At 36.7% G+C, this 19488-nt stretch overlaps 1 protein-coding gene across 5 annotated transcripts in view; it reads left to right on the top strand.

Annotated features, from left to right (window-relative positions):
* SPIRE1 (spire type actin nucleation factor 1) overlaps positions 1-19488 on the top strand; it is a 211292-nt gene that overhangs the window by 83398 nt on the left and 108406 nt on the right. For all 5 annotated transcript variants that reach the window (XM_086682407.1, XM_086682411.1, XM_086682409.1 and 2 more), the window contains exon 3: positions 8683-8916. In XM_086682407.1, the coding sequence (XP_086538533.1) occupies positions 8683-8916 (234 nt within the window). The remainder of the gene's footprint in view (positions 1-8682; positions 8917-19488) is intronic.

The following is a 19488-nucleotide window of genomic DNA, read 5'->3' on the forward strand; positions in this document are numbered from 1 at the left end:
CAGGAAGAATCATACTTGATCCCTGTCCTAAATAACAGGAAGAATCATACTTGATCCCTGTCCTAAATAACAGGAAGAATCATACTTGATCCCTGTCCTAAAGGAGTTTCTTTCTTTTTTTTTTTTTTTTAAGATTTATTTGTTTTTGAGAGAGAATACAAGTGGGGAACGGGCAGAGAGAGAGGGGAACAAAAGATGGGAAGCGAGCTCTGTGCTGACAGCAGCGACCTTGATACAGGGCTCAAACTCATGAGCTGTGAGATCATGGCTTGAGCCGAAGTTGGATGCTCAACTGACTTGGCCACCCAGGTGCCCTGAAGTTTATATTTTAGTAAAGGAAACAAATATGGACTCAAATATTTTTAGGAAATGCAAGTCAAGTTGAAGAGGGGCCAGATGAAGTGAGTTAGCATGGTAAGAGGAAGACTGTATGTGGGCTCAGTGGGCTTACGCCAACCTGCGTGCTTTCCATGAAACATTGACGTTAGTGGGTATGCTGTTGTTCTATAGTGAGGCTACTCTCAGTGATGGCGTGGCTGGGTCTGGAGTCCAGAGAACACTCAGTTCCATTCATGTGTCTCTTTACCCCTGAGCTGTAGGGTTTTATAGCCAGCTATCACTAGCTGAGAGGTAATTAGTCATAATGTTGTAGCAGCCTTAAATTTTGGAATACGTGGTTTTATTTGATGCCTTCTTTCCTTCACCCTTTATCAGTTGATTAGGCTTAAAAACCACAGATTTCAATTGTGCTTCAATTGTTCCATTTAACTTTAAGGTTTTATGCTGTAATTCCCTGCTCATTTTAGAGCCTCTGGAAGCGTCTGGGGTTGGGGTGTGGTGCCAATGGGACAGGACATGAAGGATGATTTTCCAGCTGCCTGGAGACTGGTCATTCAAAGGAATGACATTGTTGTTTCCCTTGGGTTTCTTAACATTTCCAAAGGTTTTGGCAAAGGAACTTCTAAAATTAGTACAAGTAAGTATATATCTAGGCAAGCTAGTATGTCTAGGTACAGTTATGCTTTGATTATTGTTCTTGTGGTCACCCTTATTCCATAGCTGCAGACTATCTGAAGAACTGGGTGTATATTTTAGCAAAAGGTTAAAAGTTACCTCAGTCCAGAAGTAGTAGTAGTGAGTCATCTGGTGTACATGTCAGACTACTCATGCCCAGCCATATATGCTATGTTTCCAAGAGATTAGGTTAAATATAGAATTACTTTGTGGTTCAGATTTAAATCAGGAAAGATGAATAGATTTAGGACATTTAAACCAGGTTAGACATAATTTATGCTTTAGCTAGAAAGTTTCAGAGGCTGTTCAGGGTTGGATCACCACTGTAGTGGTCTGTTGAAATGAGAGAGATTAAAGTGACAGGTATTTTTGCCTATGTCCATAAATTCCATATCCAACTTTCAACCATACAGATATGAGTTGAAGGAATTTATATTTTGGTTTATTCACTCATTAACTGTTAAGTCTTTGCTGTTTATAAAATAATGTAAAGACATAAAGATGAATCATAGAGGACTTTACCTTCAAGGAGGTTAATCTTTTTGGGGAATTAAGATATGTACATAATTAACTATTATCCAAGTTAAAAAGTGAAATGTACTGCATAAAGGTACAAGTCAATGTCATGGTGATTTTGAAGGGAAAAATGATTGTTTTCATCAAGGAAGAACAGTGGATAGAGACTGTGATGTGATATAACAGCTGATAGTTATTAATCAGGGTTAGCAAGTCATTATGGAAGGGTTCCTTTGAGCAGGGAGATGGAAAAATGAATAGGATTTGGACATACAAAAGTACAGGAGAAAGTCCATGTAGAAGGTAGGAACAATACTGAAAAATGTCATAGAGACAAAGTATAAAAAGCATACAAAGGAAAGAATAAGAAATCAGTACAGTTGGACAACAGTGTACATGAGTGATAATAAAAAAAAAACTACATTGAAGAGATGAATTATAGTAAGATGAGAAACTGTGTTTGTTATTTAAAGCCTACTCTTCACCCTGGGAATGTCTGCCTAGAAGACACACCTTTTACCATGACTGTGGTAAATAAAATTGCTAGTTTTGAGTAGGACCCAGAACAAGAGAAGGCTCTGAAACAAGTCCTGTTGCTATGCAAACTGCTCTGTCACTTGGGCCATATGGTCCAGCAAATCCAATGGTGCTTGAATTGGCAAGTAGATAGATGCTGTTTGGAGCTTTTGGCAAGCTCCAGTAGGTAAATGGCCGTGTAGATCCTTAGGATTTTGGAGTAAAGCCCTGTTACTCTTTGTGCATAACTATTCTCCATTTGAGAAACAGCTCTTGGTCTGCTACTAGGCCATACTACAGACTGAACACTTAACCATGGGCCACCAAGTTACTATGTGACCTGAGTTTCCCGTCATGAACTGGGTATTATCAGACCCTTCAAGTCATGAGGAGTGTGTATAGCAGCACTCCATCATCATTTGGAATGGTGTATATGTGATGGGGCACAAGTAGGCCCTGAAAGCACTGCCTGAATGTACTTCTGCTACACTCCCTTGTCTTCCTAGCCTATACCTGTCTGCCTTCTGGGGAGTTCTATAGTCAGTTGACAGAAGAAAAGAAGACTGGCGCCTGGTTTACAGATGGTTCTGCATAATATGCAGGTGCCACCTGGAAGTGGACAGCTGTAGCAATATATGTCCTTTCAGGGATATCCCTGAAGGATAGTGTCGAAGGGAAATCCTCCCAGTGGGCAGAACTTTGAACAGTATACTTGGTTGTGTACTTTTTTTTTTAATTTTTTTTAACGTTTTATTTATTTTTGAGACAGGGAGAGACAGAGCATGAACAGGGGAGGGTCAGAGAGAGGGAGACACAGAATCTGAAACAGGCTCCAGGCTCTGAGCTGTCAGCACAGAGCCCGACGCGGGGCTCAAACTCACGGACCGCGAGATCATGACCCGAGCCGAAGTCAGCTGCTTAACCGACTGAGCCACCCAGGCGCCCCAAGTTGTGTACTTTTACTTGGAAGGGACATGATTGGAATATTGGTGACAAGGAAATCTGGGGAAGAGATATGTGGTTAGATTCTCTGGACAAAAAATGGGAAGATATTTGTGTCCCATGTGAATGCTTACCTCAGCAGAGAAGGATATTAATATTCAAATCGATGGGATGACCTTTTCTGTGGATACCAGTCAACCTCTTTTCCCAGCCACTCTGTCATCTTGCAGTAGTCTTGTGAACATGGCTAGGGATGGGGATTATGCCATCCACATGGATTTCCACTCACCAGGGTTCACCTAGCTATAGCCACTGCCTAGGGCCCAATCTAACAGCAAGGAGAGACCAATACTAAATTCCCAATATGGTTCTGTTACCCTGGGCAAGAGCTGTTACCCAGCTCCCTGGTGGCAGGTTGATTACATTGGATCTCTTCCATCATAGAAGGGGCAGCATTTTGTTCTTACTGGAAGAGTGACTTACTCTTTTTTTTTTTTTTTTTTTTTTCAGAGAGTGTACAACAGAGAGCTTTTATTGAATAGTAATAAAACAGGAACCTTATGTTTACCCTAATTTCTTTTTTTTTAATATGAAATTTATTGTCAAATTGGTTTCCATACAACACCCAGTGCTCATCCCAACAGGTGCCCTCCTCAATGCCCATCACCCACTTTCCCCTCCCTCCCACCCCCCATCAACCCTCAGTTATTCTCAGTTGTCAAGAGTCTCTTATGGTTTGGCTCCCTCCCTCTAATTTTTTTTCCTTCCCTTCCCCCATGGTCTTCTGTTAAGTTTCGTAGGATCCACATAAGAGTGAAAACGTATGGTATCTGTCTTTCTCTGTATGACTTATTTCACTTAGCATAACACTCTCCAGTTCCATCCACGTTGCTACAAAAGGCCAGATTTCATTCTTTCTCCTTGCCACGTAGTACTCCATTGTGTATATAAACCACAATTTCTTTATCCATTCATCAGTTGATGGACATTTAGGCTCTTTCCATAATTTGGCTATTGTTGAGAGTGCTGCTATAAACATTGGGGTACAAGTTCCCCTATGCATCAGCACTCCTGTATCCCTTGGGTAAATTCCTAGCAGTGCTATTGCTGGGTCATAAAGTAGATCTATTTTTAATTTTTTGAGGAACCTCCAGACTGTTTTCCAGAGTGGCTGCACCATTTTGCATTCCCACCAATAGTGCAAGAGGGTTCCCGTTTCTCCACATCCTCTCCAGCATCTATAGTCTCCTGATTTGTTCATTTTAGCCAAGGAGTGACTTACTCTTGATGTAGATTTGCCTTCCCTAGGCATACAGTGCTTCTGCCAAAACTATCATCCTTGGATCTACAGAATGCCTTACTCACCATCATGGTAATTCACACAGCATTACTTCTGATCAAGGAATGAAATAGGAAATTAGGTGTAGCAGTGGACCTGCTCACAGAATCCACTGGTCTTACTATGTTTCCCACTATCCTGAAGCAGTGGACTTGATAGAATAGCAGAATGGACTTTAAGGAGACTTAAAGAGATGTATATGTGTGCCAGATTCACAAGAGGTACACTTGTGATGGTTAATTTTATGTGTCTTTTATTATTAATTTTTTTATTTGAGGGTAGTTGACACACAATGTTACATTAGTTTCAGGTGTACAACAGTAGTGATTGGACAGGTATATACATTATGCTGTGCTCACCACAACACTGTTACAATATCAATGACTATATTCCTTATGCTGTACCTTTTATGTGACTTATTCATTCCTTAATTAGAAGCCTTTATGTCCCATTCCCCTTCACCTATTTTGCCCACCACCAGCTCCCTCCCCTCTGGCAGCCACGAATTTGTTCTTTGTATATATAGGTCTGATTCTGCTTTTTGTGTGTTTATTCATTTGTTTTGTTTTGTTTTGTTTTTAGATTGCACATATAAGTGAAATCATACGGCATTTGTCTTTCTCAGTCTGATTTATTTCACATAGCATAATAACCCTCTAGGTCCATCCATGTAGTTGCAGTGGCAAGATTGCTTCCTTTTTTATGGCTTTGTAATATTCTGTTTATATGTGTGTGTGTGTGTGTGTGTGTGTGTGTGTGTGTGTGTGTGTATGTATGTATGTGTGTGTATGTATGTGTATATACATACCACATCTTCCTTATCCATTTGTCAGTGGTTGCTTCCATATCTTGGCTATTGTAAATAACTCTGCAATAAACATAAGGATACATATATCTTTTCAAATAAGTGTTTTTGTTTTCTTTGGGAAAATATGCAGTAGTGGAATGACTAGATTGTGTAATAATTCTATTTTTAATTTTTTGATGAACTCTCATACTGTTTTCTATAGTGGGTATACTAATTTACATTCTACCAATTGTGTGTATGAGGGTTCCTTTTTCTCCATATCCTTGCCAACACTTGTTATTGTCTTTTTTATTTTAGTCAGTCTGACAGGTGTGAGATGGTATCTCATTGTGGGTTTGATTTGAATTTCCCTGATGATTAGTGATATTGAGCATATTTTCATGTTTCTATTGGCCATCTCTGTGTCTTCTTTGGGAAAATGTCTATTTAGGTCGTCTGTTCATTTTTTGATTGGATTGGGGTTTTTGTTGTTGTTGCTGTTGTTCTGATGTTGAGTTGTATAAGCTCTTTACATGTTTTGGATTAACCCCTTACTGGATATGTCATTTACAAGTATCTTCTCCTATTTAGTGGGTTGTCTTTTTGTTTCGTTGATTGTTTCCTTTAGGCTGCAAAATCTTTATTTTGATGTGGTCCTGATTATTTTTGCTTTTGTTTCCCTTCAACTTTGAAAACAGGGAGTAAAGTTCCAAGTCACACAATACAAATGGATGAAAATATTCTGTATTTTCAGTGGGAAATAGTAAAAAAAAAAAAAAAGTATTGGTTAAAAACTAGAAGTTGAGAAATTAAGCCTTATATACATTTTGAAACTTGTGTTGAGAAAATATTATTTCAGTTGATAAGGTAGATTTCAAATTTCGTAGAGATTTTTTTGAGTGAATGCCTCAATGCTTTTAAGGGCTGGAGAGTATATGATGACGATGGCTCTATTGTGCTTAACTTATCTTTAAAACTTCTGACTTTTCTTTTTCTTTGATACCACATAAATAAATTTAAAGAAAAAAAACCAGCATTGTGGTGCTCCTGGGTGGCTCAGGAGGGCTCAGTTGGGCGACTGACTTCGGCTCAGGTCATGATCTCATGGTTTGTGAGTTCGAGCCCCGTGTTGAGCTCTGTGCTGACGGCTCAGAGCCTGGGGCCTGCTTCAGATTCTGTGTCTCCCTCGCTCTCTGCCCCTCCCCCACTCATGCTCTGTCTCTCTCTGTCTCAGAAATAAGCATTTAAAAAAATATATTTAAAAAAACGGCATTGTATAGATTTTTCACCTCTTTGGCTAGATTTATCCCTAGGTATTTTATGGTTTTTTGGTGCAATTGTAATTGGGATCGATTCCTTGATTTCTCTGTCTGTTGCTTCATTATTGGTGTATATGAGTGCAACCGATTTCTGTGCATTGATTTTATATCCTGCAACTTTGTTGAACTCATGGATCAGTTCTAGCTGTTTTTTGGTGGAATCTTTTGGATTTTCCATATAGAGTATCGTGTCATCTGTGAAGAGTGAAAGTTTGACCTCCTCCTTGCTGATTCGGATGCCTTTTATTTCTTTGTGTTGTCTGATTGCTGAGGCTAAGACTTCCAATACTATGTTGAATAACAATGGTGAGAGTGGACACCCCTGTCTTGTTCCTGACCTTAGGGGGAAAGCTCTCAGTTTTTCCACATTGAGGATATTAGGGGTAGGTCTTTCATATAGGGCTTTTATGGGTCTTGAGGTATGATCTTTCCATCCCCTACTTTCTTGAGGGTTTTTATCAAGAAAGGATGCTATGTTTTGTCAAATGCTGTCTCTGCATCTATGGAGAGGATCATGTGGTCTTGTCCTTTGTTTTATTGATGTGATATGTCACATTTATTGTTTTGCAGTTATTGAACCAGCCCTGCATCCCAGGTATAAATCCCACCTGCTTGTGGTGAATAAGTTTTTAATGTATTGTTGGATCCAGTTGGCTAGTATCTTGTTGTTTTGCATCCATGTTCATCAGGGAAATTGGTCTGTAGTTCTCCTTTTTAGTGGAGTCTCTGCCTGGTTTTGGAATCTAGGTAATGCTGGCTTCATAGAAACAGTTTGGAGGTTTTCCTTCCATTTCTATTTTGGAAGAGCTTCAAGAGAATAGGTGTTAACTCTTCTTTAAATGTTTGGTAGAATTCCCCTGGGAAGCCATCTGGCCCTGGACTCTTGTTTTTTGGGAGATTTTTGATTACTAATTTGATTTCTTTACTGGTTATGGGTCTGTTCAAATTTCCTATTTCTTCCTGTTTCAGTTTTGGTAGTTTATATGTTTTTAGGAATTTGTCCATTTCTTCCAGATTGCCCATTTTATTGGCATATAATTGCTCATAATATTCTCTTATTATTGTTTGTATTTCTGCTGTGTTGGTTGTGGTCTCTCCTCTTTCATTCTTGATGTTATTTATTTGGGTTCTTTCCTTTTTCTTTTTAATCAAACTGGCCTAGGGGTTTATCCATTTTGTTAATTTTTTCAGAGAACCAGCTCCTGGTTTCATTGGTCTGTTCTGTTTGTTTGGTTTCAATAGCATTGATTTCTGCTCTAATCTTTATTATTTCCTGTCTTCTGCTGGTTTTGGGTTTTACTTACTGTTCTTTTTCCAGCTCTTTAAAGTGTAAGGTTGGGTTGTGTATCTGTGACCTTTCTTCCTTCTTTAGGAAGGCCTGGATTGCTATATTACTTCCCTCTTATGACTGCCTTTGCTGGGTGCCAAAGGTTTTAGATAGAGAAGAATTGTTTATATGTGATCTTTCTAAGCAGAAAAGAAAGGCTCTATTGAGGAATAACGTAGAATTCCCTATATTAACACAAGTCTGGAGCATTTATCAGGGTTATATTAGGCAGTGATACATACCCAGTGTTCCTAAATTCATATTTATATTTTCAGAGGTAATATTGGTGGAGGTGACAGGATAGGGAGGATTATCTATGCATTACATTGAAATCAGAGTTTGAAAAAGTCTCTCACTTATTTGTATCATATGAGAGCTGTGTGTTTTCAATAATTAAATGTAACTCACTGGACAGTGTTTATATGGTTATGAGTAGATTTGTTTGTTTAAACTTAAGTTAGCTGCTACTAATAATTGAGTTTGCAGTCTCTCACATTCCTGGGGTGTCTGTGAAATAGACATTGATAAACACCAGTGTAAAAGTTCTGAAAGAATATGTGCTTTGATAGCTCTGTCTGTTCTCAGAAATATCTTTTGGAAATGTGGATAATCCACCTGGTTAGTATTTTATATGAATGGATAATACAGATTTTAGTTTATAGTATAAATCTAAGAAAACAAAAAGAGTTCATGTATTGTATATACTGGATTGAAGAAGTCACACAAAAATTTCCATCTGGGATTTTTTTTTTAATGTATAGGTGAGACTTTCCTATCTCCTCAAATCTAATTTATTACCTGTTTCTGCAGTGGAATAGATTATACTTAGCTTAAGTGTCATACTAAATATTTTATGCCTTACAGTTAGTTCTATAAAGCTATTTAGTCATCTTTATTAATCACCTTTCTTTAATGTCCCTAGGTTATTGAATCTTTGGGAATTGTTATTTATAAAGCACTGGACTATGGTTTGAAGGAGAATGAAGAAAGGGAGTTAAGCCCACCCCTAGAGCAGCTCATTGATCACATGGCCAACACGGTCGAAGCTGATGGCAGCAATGATGAGGGCTATGAGGCTGCGGATGAAGGCCTGGAAGATGAAGAAGATGAAAAGAGAAAAGTCTCAGCCATCCGGTCATATAGAGATGTCATGAAGGTAAAGAGGCAGTTTACATAGTACTTGTTTTTAAGAGTTATTTCATTTTAGATTCTTAACTGTAGAGCACAAATTGATGGTTTACCAGAGGGGAGGTGGACAGGGGGATGGGTGAAACAGGTGATGGAGATTAAGGAGTGCACGTGTTGTGATGACAACAGGTGTATGTAAGTGTTGGATCACTGTATTATACACCTGAAAGTAACATTAACAACGTGTATAACTAACTGGAATTTAAATGAAAACTTTTTTTAAAAAAGCATTTGGGGAAAAAATAAGTTATGAACTATAAAAAGTAAATGGGAATTCAGCATTTGATCATAGTTTGTAGATCTTTAGCTATAAGTGAAATGAATAAGGAACTAAAATACTCCTGGTTTTGTGATTTGTTCATAGCTTCAACATGGCCTTTTGTGATTAAATGATAACTCTCAAAAATCCACTTTTAGATATTATATGCTCCTAATATTACATATTATACACCAGCTTAACTGCACATTATGTCTTGAGTTGACTTCTGCATTTTCTTTTATGGACTAAATAACAACTGTGATCTAATTTATATGAAGATTCTGAATCTGAAGTATCACAGCTGATTGTGTAACTTGTTTTCTTGACCTACTCAGTGCTATGTATATGTAATGAAACAAGTTCTGTAGCTTGAATTGAAAATTTCTTCTTAGTTAAATTTTTGTGTGTACTTGAAGAACATAATTTCTATAATGCTAAATGTACAGAGATTAAAATTAAGATTTGTCAGTTTAGTCTTAAAAGAGAATTCTGTTTAGAGCTATTTGTATATGGTGTTTACTAGATTTTGTAAGCAATACTGGTTATATATCACTTATTTTACAACTTTTTAAAAAACATCCCAGAGAAGGGGCGCCTGGGTGGCACAGTCGGTTAAGCGTCCGACTTCAGCCAGGTCACGATCTCGCGGTCCGTGAGTTCGAGCCCCGCGTCAGGCTCTGGGCTGATGGCTCGGAGCCTGGAGCCTGTTTCCGATTCTGTGTCTCCCTCTCTCTCTGCCCCTCCCCCGTTCATGCTCTGTCTCTCTCTGTCCCAAAAATAAATAAAAAACGTTGGAAAAAAAAATTAAAAAAAAAAAAAAAAAAAAAAAAAAAAAACATCCCAGAGAAAAGAATAGAGAGAAACCGTGAAGATAGTAGTTTCCAGATGTACTGAAGCATACCCTGCTTCTTGTTCCTTCTTAGATGATAAATCTCCCAGAAACTCTGGAATAGGGCTCTACATTTATGATACTTATGAAATTCAGATATTCTTTAGCTCTTTTATTTTGTTTCTTTTTTTTAAGTTTATTTATTTTTTTAGAGATAGACATGAGCAGGGAACGGGGTGGGCGGGGGGGGGGGGGGGGAGAGAGGGAGGGAGGGAAGGAGGAAGGGAGGGAGGGAGGGAGGGAGGGGGAGAGAGAGAGAGAGAGAGAGAGAGAGAGAGAGAGAGAGATCATCCCAAGCAGGCTCCATGCTGTCAGTATAGAGCCAGACATGGGGCTCAAATTTACAAACTGAGATCATGATCTGAGCCAAAATCCACAGTTAGATGCTTTACCAACCAAGCCACCCCCGTGCCTCTAGCTCTTTTAATACTTGCAATACTTCTCGTTTTAAATCAACAGTGTCTGTAGGTAAAATCCTCATAATGTGTAGAAATTAAAATTTCACACAGTTTATTCATTTTGTATTTTCTAGGGGTCAAGGTATATATTTTTTTTGTTTTATTTATTTATATCTGAGCCCATATCAAGAGTTGGATGCTCAACCAACTGAGCCACCCAGGCACCCCTTCGAGTATATTTTAAAATATATATACACTTAAAGGCCAGATAAAACTTTCTGCAGCCCACAGATGACCTACTTGTTCCACTGCAGACCAGTGATAATGATTAAAAATGAAGAGTAAAAGGTTTTCCATTAAGACATAAACCTATTTATGCCTCTAAAATTGAGTCTGCAGTTTTTTGGTGGGGGCTATGTAGGGGGCAGTGAACAGGGAATGGTGAATGAGGAAGAGAACACTCACTTAACCAGCTACAGCAATTAAGTTAACCCTGGCACCAGTAGAATGATAGATGTCATAGCCAGATTGCTCTCATACTGCAGATTTGGAAGATGAGGGCTAGGGATTTATTGGATTGTTATAATTATTATTCAAGACATTGAATATTTTAACTTATAAAATAAAAATTCTCAGACATTCAGCCATTTGAACTGAACTTGTTTTATTTTTTTAATTTGGGCTATTGCATCTGGACTCCTGCCTATCTTACTGCTACCTTAATATGAAAAATAAATAGTTAAAAGGGTGCTTATGTATCATAAAAATCCATTATTCATGGCCACATAGTGATACATAGAGTTTGTGGTTTAATTAATGAGTTGAAATCTTCAGTTAGTAAACTAACTTCTTGTTTATTTTGTTGGAAGAGAAGAAGTAATTGAAGGAATATAACTACTTTCTCCTTGTTGGAAGTGGAAATATGAAACTAAGTTTGGATAATATAAATAATAGAATAGGAACTTGGAGACAGCTTTTTTTTAATTCTTAGTGAGCAAGACCTCTTTAATGTGTAATGTGTAATGTTTCCCCTGAATAGTTATTTGTTCTTATTCTACTAATATTTTGTTATATTTTCATATATTTGTTGTTCTCTGAGCCTTATGATAACACTGTGAGGTAGATTGAGAAGACATTTTTATACCCATTTTACACATGGAAGAACTAAGGCTCAGAGAGGTATAGGACTTCTCCAGCTTCATAGAACTGAGTAAGTAAGAAGGGTACATGATGATTATATTCAGAGCTTATACTCTGGTAGGCCTCGTTTTACCATTTTCATACCAACTGTTGTTGCCCTGGATTATCGAATCCTATGATCCTTTTTTTTTTTTTTAATTTTTAATTATTTATTTATTTATTTATTTATTTATTTATTTATTTTTGAGAGCGACAGAGAGAGTGAGCAGGGGAGGGGCAGAGAGAGAGCGAGAGGGAATCCCAAGCAGGCTCTGCACTGTCAGCACGGAGCTGATGCTGGGCTGAACCCACAAACCATGAGATCATGACCTGATCCAAAACCAAGAGCTTAACTTAACTGACTGAGCCACCCAGGTGTCCTATATTCTTTTTTTTTTTTTAAATATTTATTTATTTATTTTGAAAGAGAGAGAACGTGAGTGGGAGGAGGGGCAGAGAGAGGAGAGAGAGAACATAATATAAAGTATCTAGTATAGTTCTTGTCATGAATAACAATTTAATAGCATTTACTATATGCCAGGCATTTTCCTAGGTGCTAGGCACATAGCAATACGCAACATACAAATGGTCCCTACCTTTATGGCTCTTAATTTTAATGTAGAAAAATAGAATATAAACAAGTAAACCATAAACACCCACATGTAATTTTTTCTGACTCATTGCAGTCACAGATTTATGTCAGAGATAGAACATGTTCTTCCCTTAAATTAAGAATATAACACCTAAAGCATTTTCCTTTCAGTTGAAGTATTTCTTGAGAAATATATGAATATATATATATGTATATATATATATATATGTATATGTATATACATATATATGTATATACATATATATATGTATATGTATATACATATACATATTTATATATATGTATAACCTGTAACCAAGTACTTAACACCTTCAAGAAGCATTAACAAAAGATAACCTTCTTATCTGTAAGGGGCATCTGGGTGGCTCAGTCAGTTAAGTGTCTAACTTTTGATCTCAGCTCAGGTCTTGATCTTAGCATTGTGGGTTCAAGCCCTGCATTGGGCTCCACACTGGGTGTGAAGCCCACTTTTAAAAAAATTATTTTTGTATCTGTAAATACATTCTGGAAAATATTCACCCCATTAACATTAATCAAAAAGAAGAGATTGTAGACATGAAGAAAAATTGGAGATTGATGGAGCACAAAGTGTGCAGGAAAGGAGATTGAAGAGTCAGGGTTAGAGATGATGGAAGAGTAAGACTTAAGACAGTGGATAGAAAGAATGAGTAAAAAAAAGTGGTGTGGAATCTAGGAAAAGTGTCTGAGAAATGACTGAAATTAATATGAGAATAGTACATGAACAAAGTTCTTCATTTGAAATGAATGTAAAATTCTCAGTTTATTCATATATTCATTTACCTTTTGAAATGTAAAGTAAGCGTTTAGTGTGCCTTCTTTGTGCTGAGTGCTCTATCAGCACTTAGGTTGCTGAGATTAAATAGGGCTAGGTGAAACCCTGTGAAATAAGTATTATAGACCAGGTGCGTAGGACCATACTAGCTCATACACTACCTTTGGGCAAATTAGCAATAGGCGTTCCTTCTTCAAGATACTTGGCTTCCATCTGTAAGAAAATTGTCATAATAAATAGAAATTTGCAATGTCTGTGCTGTGGAGGATGTCCTTCTAGATATAGTACCCTCGTGAACAGTCTGAACATACAGAAGTGGTGGTTCAACACATGTACCTGAAATGCTCAGGGAGCACAGAAAGAGGCACTGAACTCAGCCTGGGGGATTCTGATTCTCTTGTACAATCCAGTCTCCCTAATAATCAGGGAATGCGTATACAGCAATGCCATTTGTAACTCTTTTGCAAGCAAGAAGTTACTTTTGTTGATATTTGAAATTATGGTAAATTATTTCATGTAGTAATTGATAGCTACAGTGTAAATTTTCATAGCCCTTATATAAAATAACTTGACAATATATTTAAAAGTCTTCACTGTGTATGATAGCAAAAGGCTAGGAACATCCCAGCTGTTCATTAACAGGGGAATGGTTGAATTAACTATGGGTATAGCTAGTGAAGTACTATATAACTATCTGAAAGGATTGAGGAAATCTCTCTCCAGGGTATATTGTTTAGGTGAAAAAACAAGGTGGGGCGCCTGGGTGGCTCAGTTGGTTAAGTGTCTGACTTTGGCTGAGGTTATGATCTCACAGCCTCATGGGTTCGAGCCCCGCGTCCAGCTCTGTGCTGACAGCTCAGAGCCTGGAGCCTGCTTCGGATTCTGTTTCTCCTTCTCTCTCTGCCCCTCCCCCTCTCACGCTCTGTGTCTCTCCTTCAAAAATAAACAAACATTAAAAAAAAATTTAAGGGGCGCCTGGGTGGCGCAGTCGGTTAAGCGTCCGACTTCAGCCAGGTCACGATCTCGCAGTCCGTGAGTTCGAGCCCCGCGTCAGGCTCTGGGCTGATGGCTCAGAGCCTGGAGCCTGTTTCCGATTCTGTGTCTCCCTCTCTCTCTGCCCCTCCCCCGTTCATGCTCTGTCTCTCTCTGTCCCAAAAATAAATAAAAACGTTGAAAAGAAAAAAAAATTAAAAAAAAAAATTTAAGAATATGTATAAAGGTATTTGTTTATATTGTTTTAAAAAAGAGGAACGATAAATCAAACCTAAAGAAATTAGCTATAGATGAAGGAACAGAGCAGAAACAAGGACAGGCATTAAAGCGAAGCATCTCTGAGTATACTTAATTCTGTAGATTTGATTTAGAAATCATATAAATGTTTTACATAATTATAAAACAAAGTTAAATATGGAAATATAATTCCCCCTGCATTCAAGGCAAATTGAACATAACTGTTCTCACACTGGAGACATAACTACATAGGAAGACCTACAAAGCTATAACCACATAGTGGCAGTGAGCACAGCTACCACCAGGTTGTGGTCTCTAAATATCACTCCCCATTAAAAGAATTCCAGGATTCCTTAGAGAAATGGCTAATTCGAGATCTGGGAAGGAAACGTATAAAATAGCCTGGAGCATCTTGTTATACCAGAATGCAAACAGACTATCCAAGATTACTGAATTATATAAAAAGGACTGGAAAGCCAACTCAAAGAAGTTCTGATTGGTCAAAGATGGAAAAATTTGATCATCGATAAGAACAATAGCTGTGATGAATTAAAAATCACATCAAATATTCTGAATTCCATGAACACATAAGTGAAAATAAAACCCTCATCGGTCACCTTTAGAGGCTGTTAGGGAATCAACTTATTTCAAAAATTGGCAAATAAGCAAATTCATCCTGCCTTTTCCCCGTGAAGAGGTTACCTTAGGTAACCAATTAGTTCTGTATAAGTTTCTTTTTATAAAAGTCCCAGCTAATATGTGAAAACAGAATAATAGGGATTGCAAAATGGTAATAATCTAATAAAGAAGAATAATGATAATAGCGGTAATCATTGTGGCATCACAAGAGACCAGCAGACTTAGTTCACAGCACCACTTGGGAGGTACTCTTGCCAAGCAAGCAAACAAAAAACCCATCAATCTTCAATCTAATCAAGCCTCTAGATCTAACTACCAATTTGTAGGAAACAGGGGATATAGAAACATTTTATTTTATTTTATTTTATTTTTTTTTTAATTTTTTTTCAATGTTTATTTATTTTTGGGACAGAGAGAGACAGAGCATGAACGGGGGAGGGGCAGAGAGAGAGGGAGACACAGAATCGGAAACAGGCTCCAGGCTCTGAGCCATCAGCCCAGAGCCTGACGCGGGGCTCGAACTCACGGACCGCGAGATCGTGACCTGGCTGAAGTCGGACGCTTAACCGACTGCGCCACCCAGGCGCCCCTATAGAAACATTTTAAAACCACCATAAAGATGCAATCATCAAAATCCAGATTATGGGAAACTCTATAGGACAAATCATGTAATTTCTTTGATAAATACATAGAAGATAAATGGAGAGGGAGAGAGGAAAAACTTACATTAAATCAAACTTGATACATAGCACCCAGTTGCAATATATGGACCTTATATGGGTTCTAATGAAAATGAATAAATTGTAAAAATGTGTGTGACTATTTGAGATAATCAAGAAAATTTTACCTTATGCTATATTTGATATTAGAAATTACTCATATTTTAAATATGATAATAGTATTGTGTTTATTTTTTTTAAAGAACTCTTATCTTTAGAGATATATGCTGAAATATTTATGAAACTCAGATATATGGGATTTGCTATAAAATAATTCTAGAGGGTGGAGCTGAGCAGGTAAGGAAGTAGATAAAATAGGATTGACCATGAATTGATCATTGTTAACGTTGGATGATGAGTACATGCTGATTCATATACTATTCACCTAGTTTTATTTTGACATTTTTTCTTATAAAAAATTAAAATATGTAAAAATATCCAGAATAATCCTTTGTGATAGCAATACTACTGTTAGAAATTTTTCAAAGAGGTAAGTGTTTTTCAATTAGATATGATTGACATATAACATGTTAGTTTTAGGTGTACAACTTAATGATTTGATATATGCATATATTGTGAAATGATTATCATAATAAGTCTAGTTAACATCCATCACCACACATAGTTACACATTTTTTCCCCCTCTGATGAGAACTTTTAAAATTTACTCTCTCAGCAACTTGCAAATATACAATGCAGAATTATTAACTATGGTCACCATGCTGTACATTACATCCTCAGGACTTATTTTATAACTGTAAGTTTGTGCCTTTTGACTTCCTTCACCCATTTTGCCCACCCCCCTCCCTCTACCTTTGCCAACTACCCATCTCTTCTCTGTACAAAGAGGTTATTCTTTTTAAGTTTTTATTTAAATTCTATTTAGTTAACATATAGTGTAATATTAGTTCCAAGTGTACAATATAGTGAATGATTCAACACTTCCATACATCACCTGGTACTCATTACAACAGGTGCACTCCTTAATCCCCCTCACCTATTTTCCATCCCCCACCCACCTCCCCTCTGGTAACCATGTTTGTTCTCTATAGTTAAGAGTCTGTTCAAAGAGATAATTTTTAAAAGGTGAAAATGTTACATGGATACATTGAAGATATGTTTTGTTTTTGTTTTGAGAGAGAGAGAATGAGCAAGGGAGGGAGCAGAGGGAGAAAGAATTTTTTTAATGCATTTTTTTCAGTTTTTATTTATTTATTTTTTGAGAAAGAGAGGAAGAGCAGGGGTGGGCAGAGAGAGAGAGAGGGAGAGAGAGAGAGAACCTCAAGCAGGCTCCACACCGTCAACACAGAGCCTGACGTGCGGCTCAAACTCACGAACTATGAAATCATGACCGGAACTAAAATCGAGAGTTGGATGCTTAACCAACTGAAACAGCTAGGCACCCTGAGAGAGAGAGACAGAGAGAGAACATTTTAAGCAGGCTCCATGCTCAGTGTGGAGCCTGACGTGGGGCTCAATCCCTGATCCTGGAATCATGACCTGAGCTGAAATCAAGAGTCAGACTCTCACCAACTGAACTATCCAGACACCCCTTGAAGATGTGTTTTGTAGCATTATTTATTTATACTATTCTATAATGAAATAAAGGGCTCATCATAAAGAAATGATGTATCAACTATATGGAATATTAGATAATCTCTAAAATTATAATTCTGTGAGTTGTTTAGCAATATGGAAAATTTCTGTATTAATAAATGGAAAAGAGACCACAAAGTTCTGCATATACTGGTATATGGGTAAAGAATGAAGGAAAATGTGGTAATTTGAAATAGTGTATTAGTGGTGGTGTGATTCAGAGTGAACCATTTAGCATCAAAAATTCTGTTCCTCTTATTTTTTACCATTTATATAATAAAAGATTGTAAAATTCTAGTATATTAAGTATATTATTGGCCTTGAATAGTCTTACAGGTTATGCTTTCAGTGTTAATTTATAATTTAAAACAAAATGCAGCATGTTTCTGCAAATATAAAGTTTATACATAATAACCCCTGCTTATAAAAAGTTAGCAGGTTTTTGGTAATGTCAGATTTTGCAAACTATTTTGAAAACTCCTCAGGGGAGAAAAGAATGGTACTGTAGAATGTGATTTAAAATAGAAACAAGCTTTTTGTATTTAATTTTATTATGCCAGACTAGATTAACCCGGTGCAGAATTTGTCTTCATTTTCAAAATGCACATGTATTATAAATAGCCGATACAGGATAAATGTATTATTTTCATCTATGTATGAATGTGGCCTTGATTTAATGGAACATATGCAAGGGAGGGCAAGATGTTTGTTTGAGCTTGTCATTACTGAATTAGGATTTCTGTGAATATAGGTTAGTTGAGTGAATAAGATTCATAAGTCAAACTAGAGATACTCCAAAGAAATTGCAGTTCTCTGTATTTCAGAACGTTGTGTTGTCTAAGTTTTGAAATTTGCTGGGAACATACTAATTTGTTGTTACTGATTTAAGCAAAAATTTAGTAATTTATACTAACTATATGATTCTAAATTTAGAGAAGATAGTCTTTGTACTTTTTGTTTTGTTATTAATTTCTTATGATAAATACGTGATTATACTCACTAGGCAAAACATTTTAGTTATATTAAGATAATATTCTACTTAGGTTTTGCAAATAAAATTCTGAACTTTGTGAACTGAACATTTTTAAAAACATTTGAATTTCAATAATCAAGAATAAATTGTGAGAAAATATTGGAGTCCGATGTTATCAACAGAGGACTATTATATGATAAATTCTAAAGCTCTCAGAAGATACCATTTTGGTTATGCCATTTTCTTTTCTGGGATAATAGAATTTACACACATCGCAATTATGTGTTTCTAAAACAAAGGGTGACTTGGATTGCTAAATGCTTTGGAATTTGGAGTTTAAGCAAAAACTATTCTCAATGTGCCAAGGTTTTAAGAAAAACTTGATGGTATGTATAGTATTTTGACACCAATTAGGATAAAAAACATCAGTAGATAATATATAAAATTTCTGAGTTACTGGCATACATCTTTGATGTGATATCAAATAAATTTTTTTCTTGTAGTTGGTGCATTGCTTCAAAAATACAGATATTAACTTATTTGACAAAAAAATGAAAATGTTTCAAAATGTTAGACAGTATTTATAAGGGGGCACCTGGGTGGCTCAGTAGGTTAACCGTCCGACTTTGGCTCAGGTCATGATATTACGGTTCGTGGGTTTGAGCCCTGCCTCGGGCTCTGTGCTGACAGCTCAGAGCCTGGAGCCTGCTTCAGATTCTGTGTCTCCCTCTGCCTCTCCCCTGCTCACACACTGTCTGTCTCTCTCTCAAAAATAAATAAACATTAAAAAAATTTTTTAAAAAGAAAGTATTTGTAGGTTGTCTTTTTTTTTTTTTTTTTTTTTTTAATCACATCTACCTAGTCAAGGTTTTCAGGTCTTTTCAAGTTTTGTTGAAAATATGTAACAGGGTCCTATATGTTTAATGAAAACTTCAGAAAATTTATTTGGAGTCTAGCAATTGTATTAATGATTCTATATAGGGAATCCAGATAATGGAGTTCTCAGATTGACTTTGAATTTTAATTTTATTTTAAATCACATATTTTAAATCATTCTTGAAACTCAGGGTTCCAAGAGTCAGGGTTGAAACCTTGACTAGAAAACTAGAAAAGAGCCAGCTGGAAATTTTGAACCAAAAAATAAAATAACTGAAATAAAACTTGAGTGAATGGGTTTAATAGACTAGACAGTGCTGAAGAGAGAAAGAATGAAATGAAATATTGTCAGTATAAAATACTCAGAATTGGGATG

Source organism: Puma concolor, chromosome D3, assembly GCF_028749965.1.
Source record: "Puma concolor isolate L17-30 chromosome D3, mPumCon1.1.hap2, whole genome shotgun sequence".
NCBI lineage: Eukaryota > Metazoa > Chordata > Mammalia > Carnivora > Felidae > Puma > Puma concolor.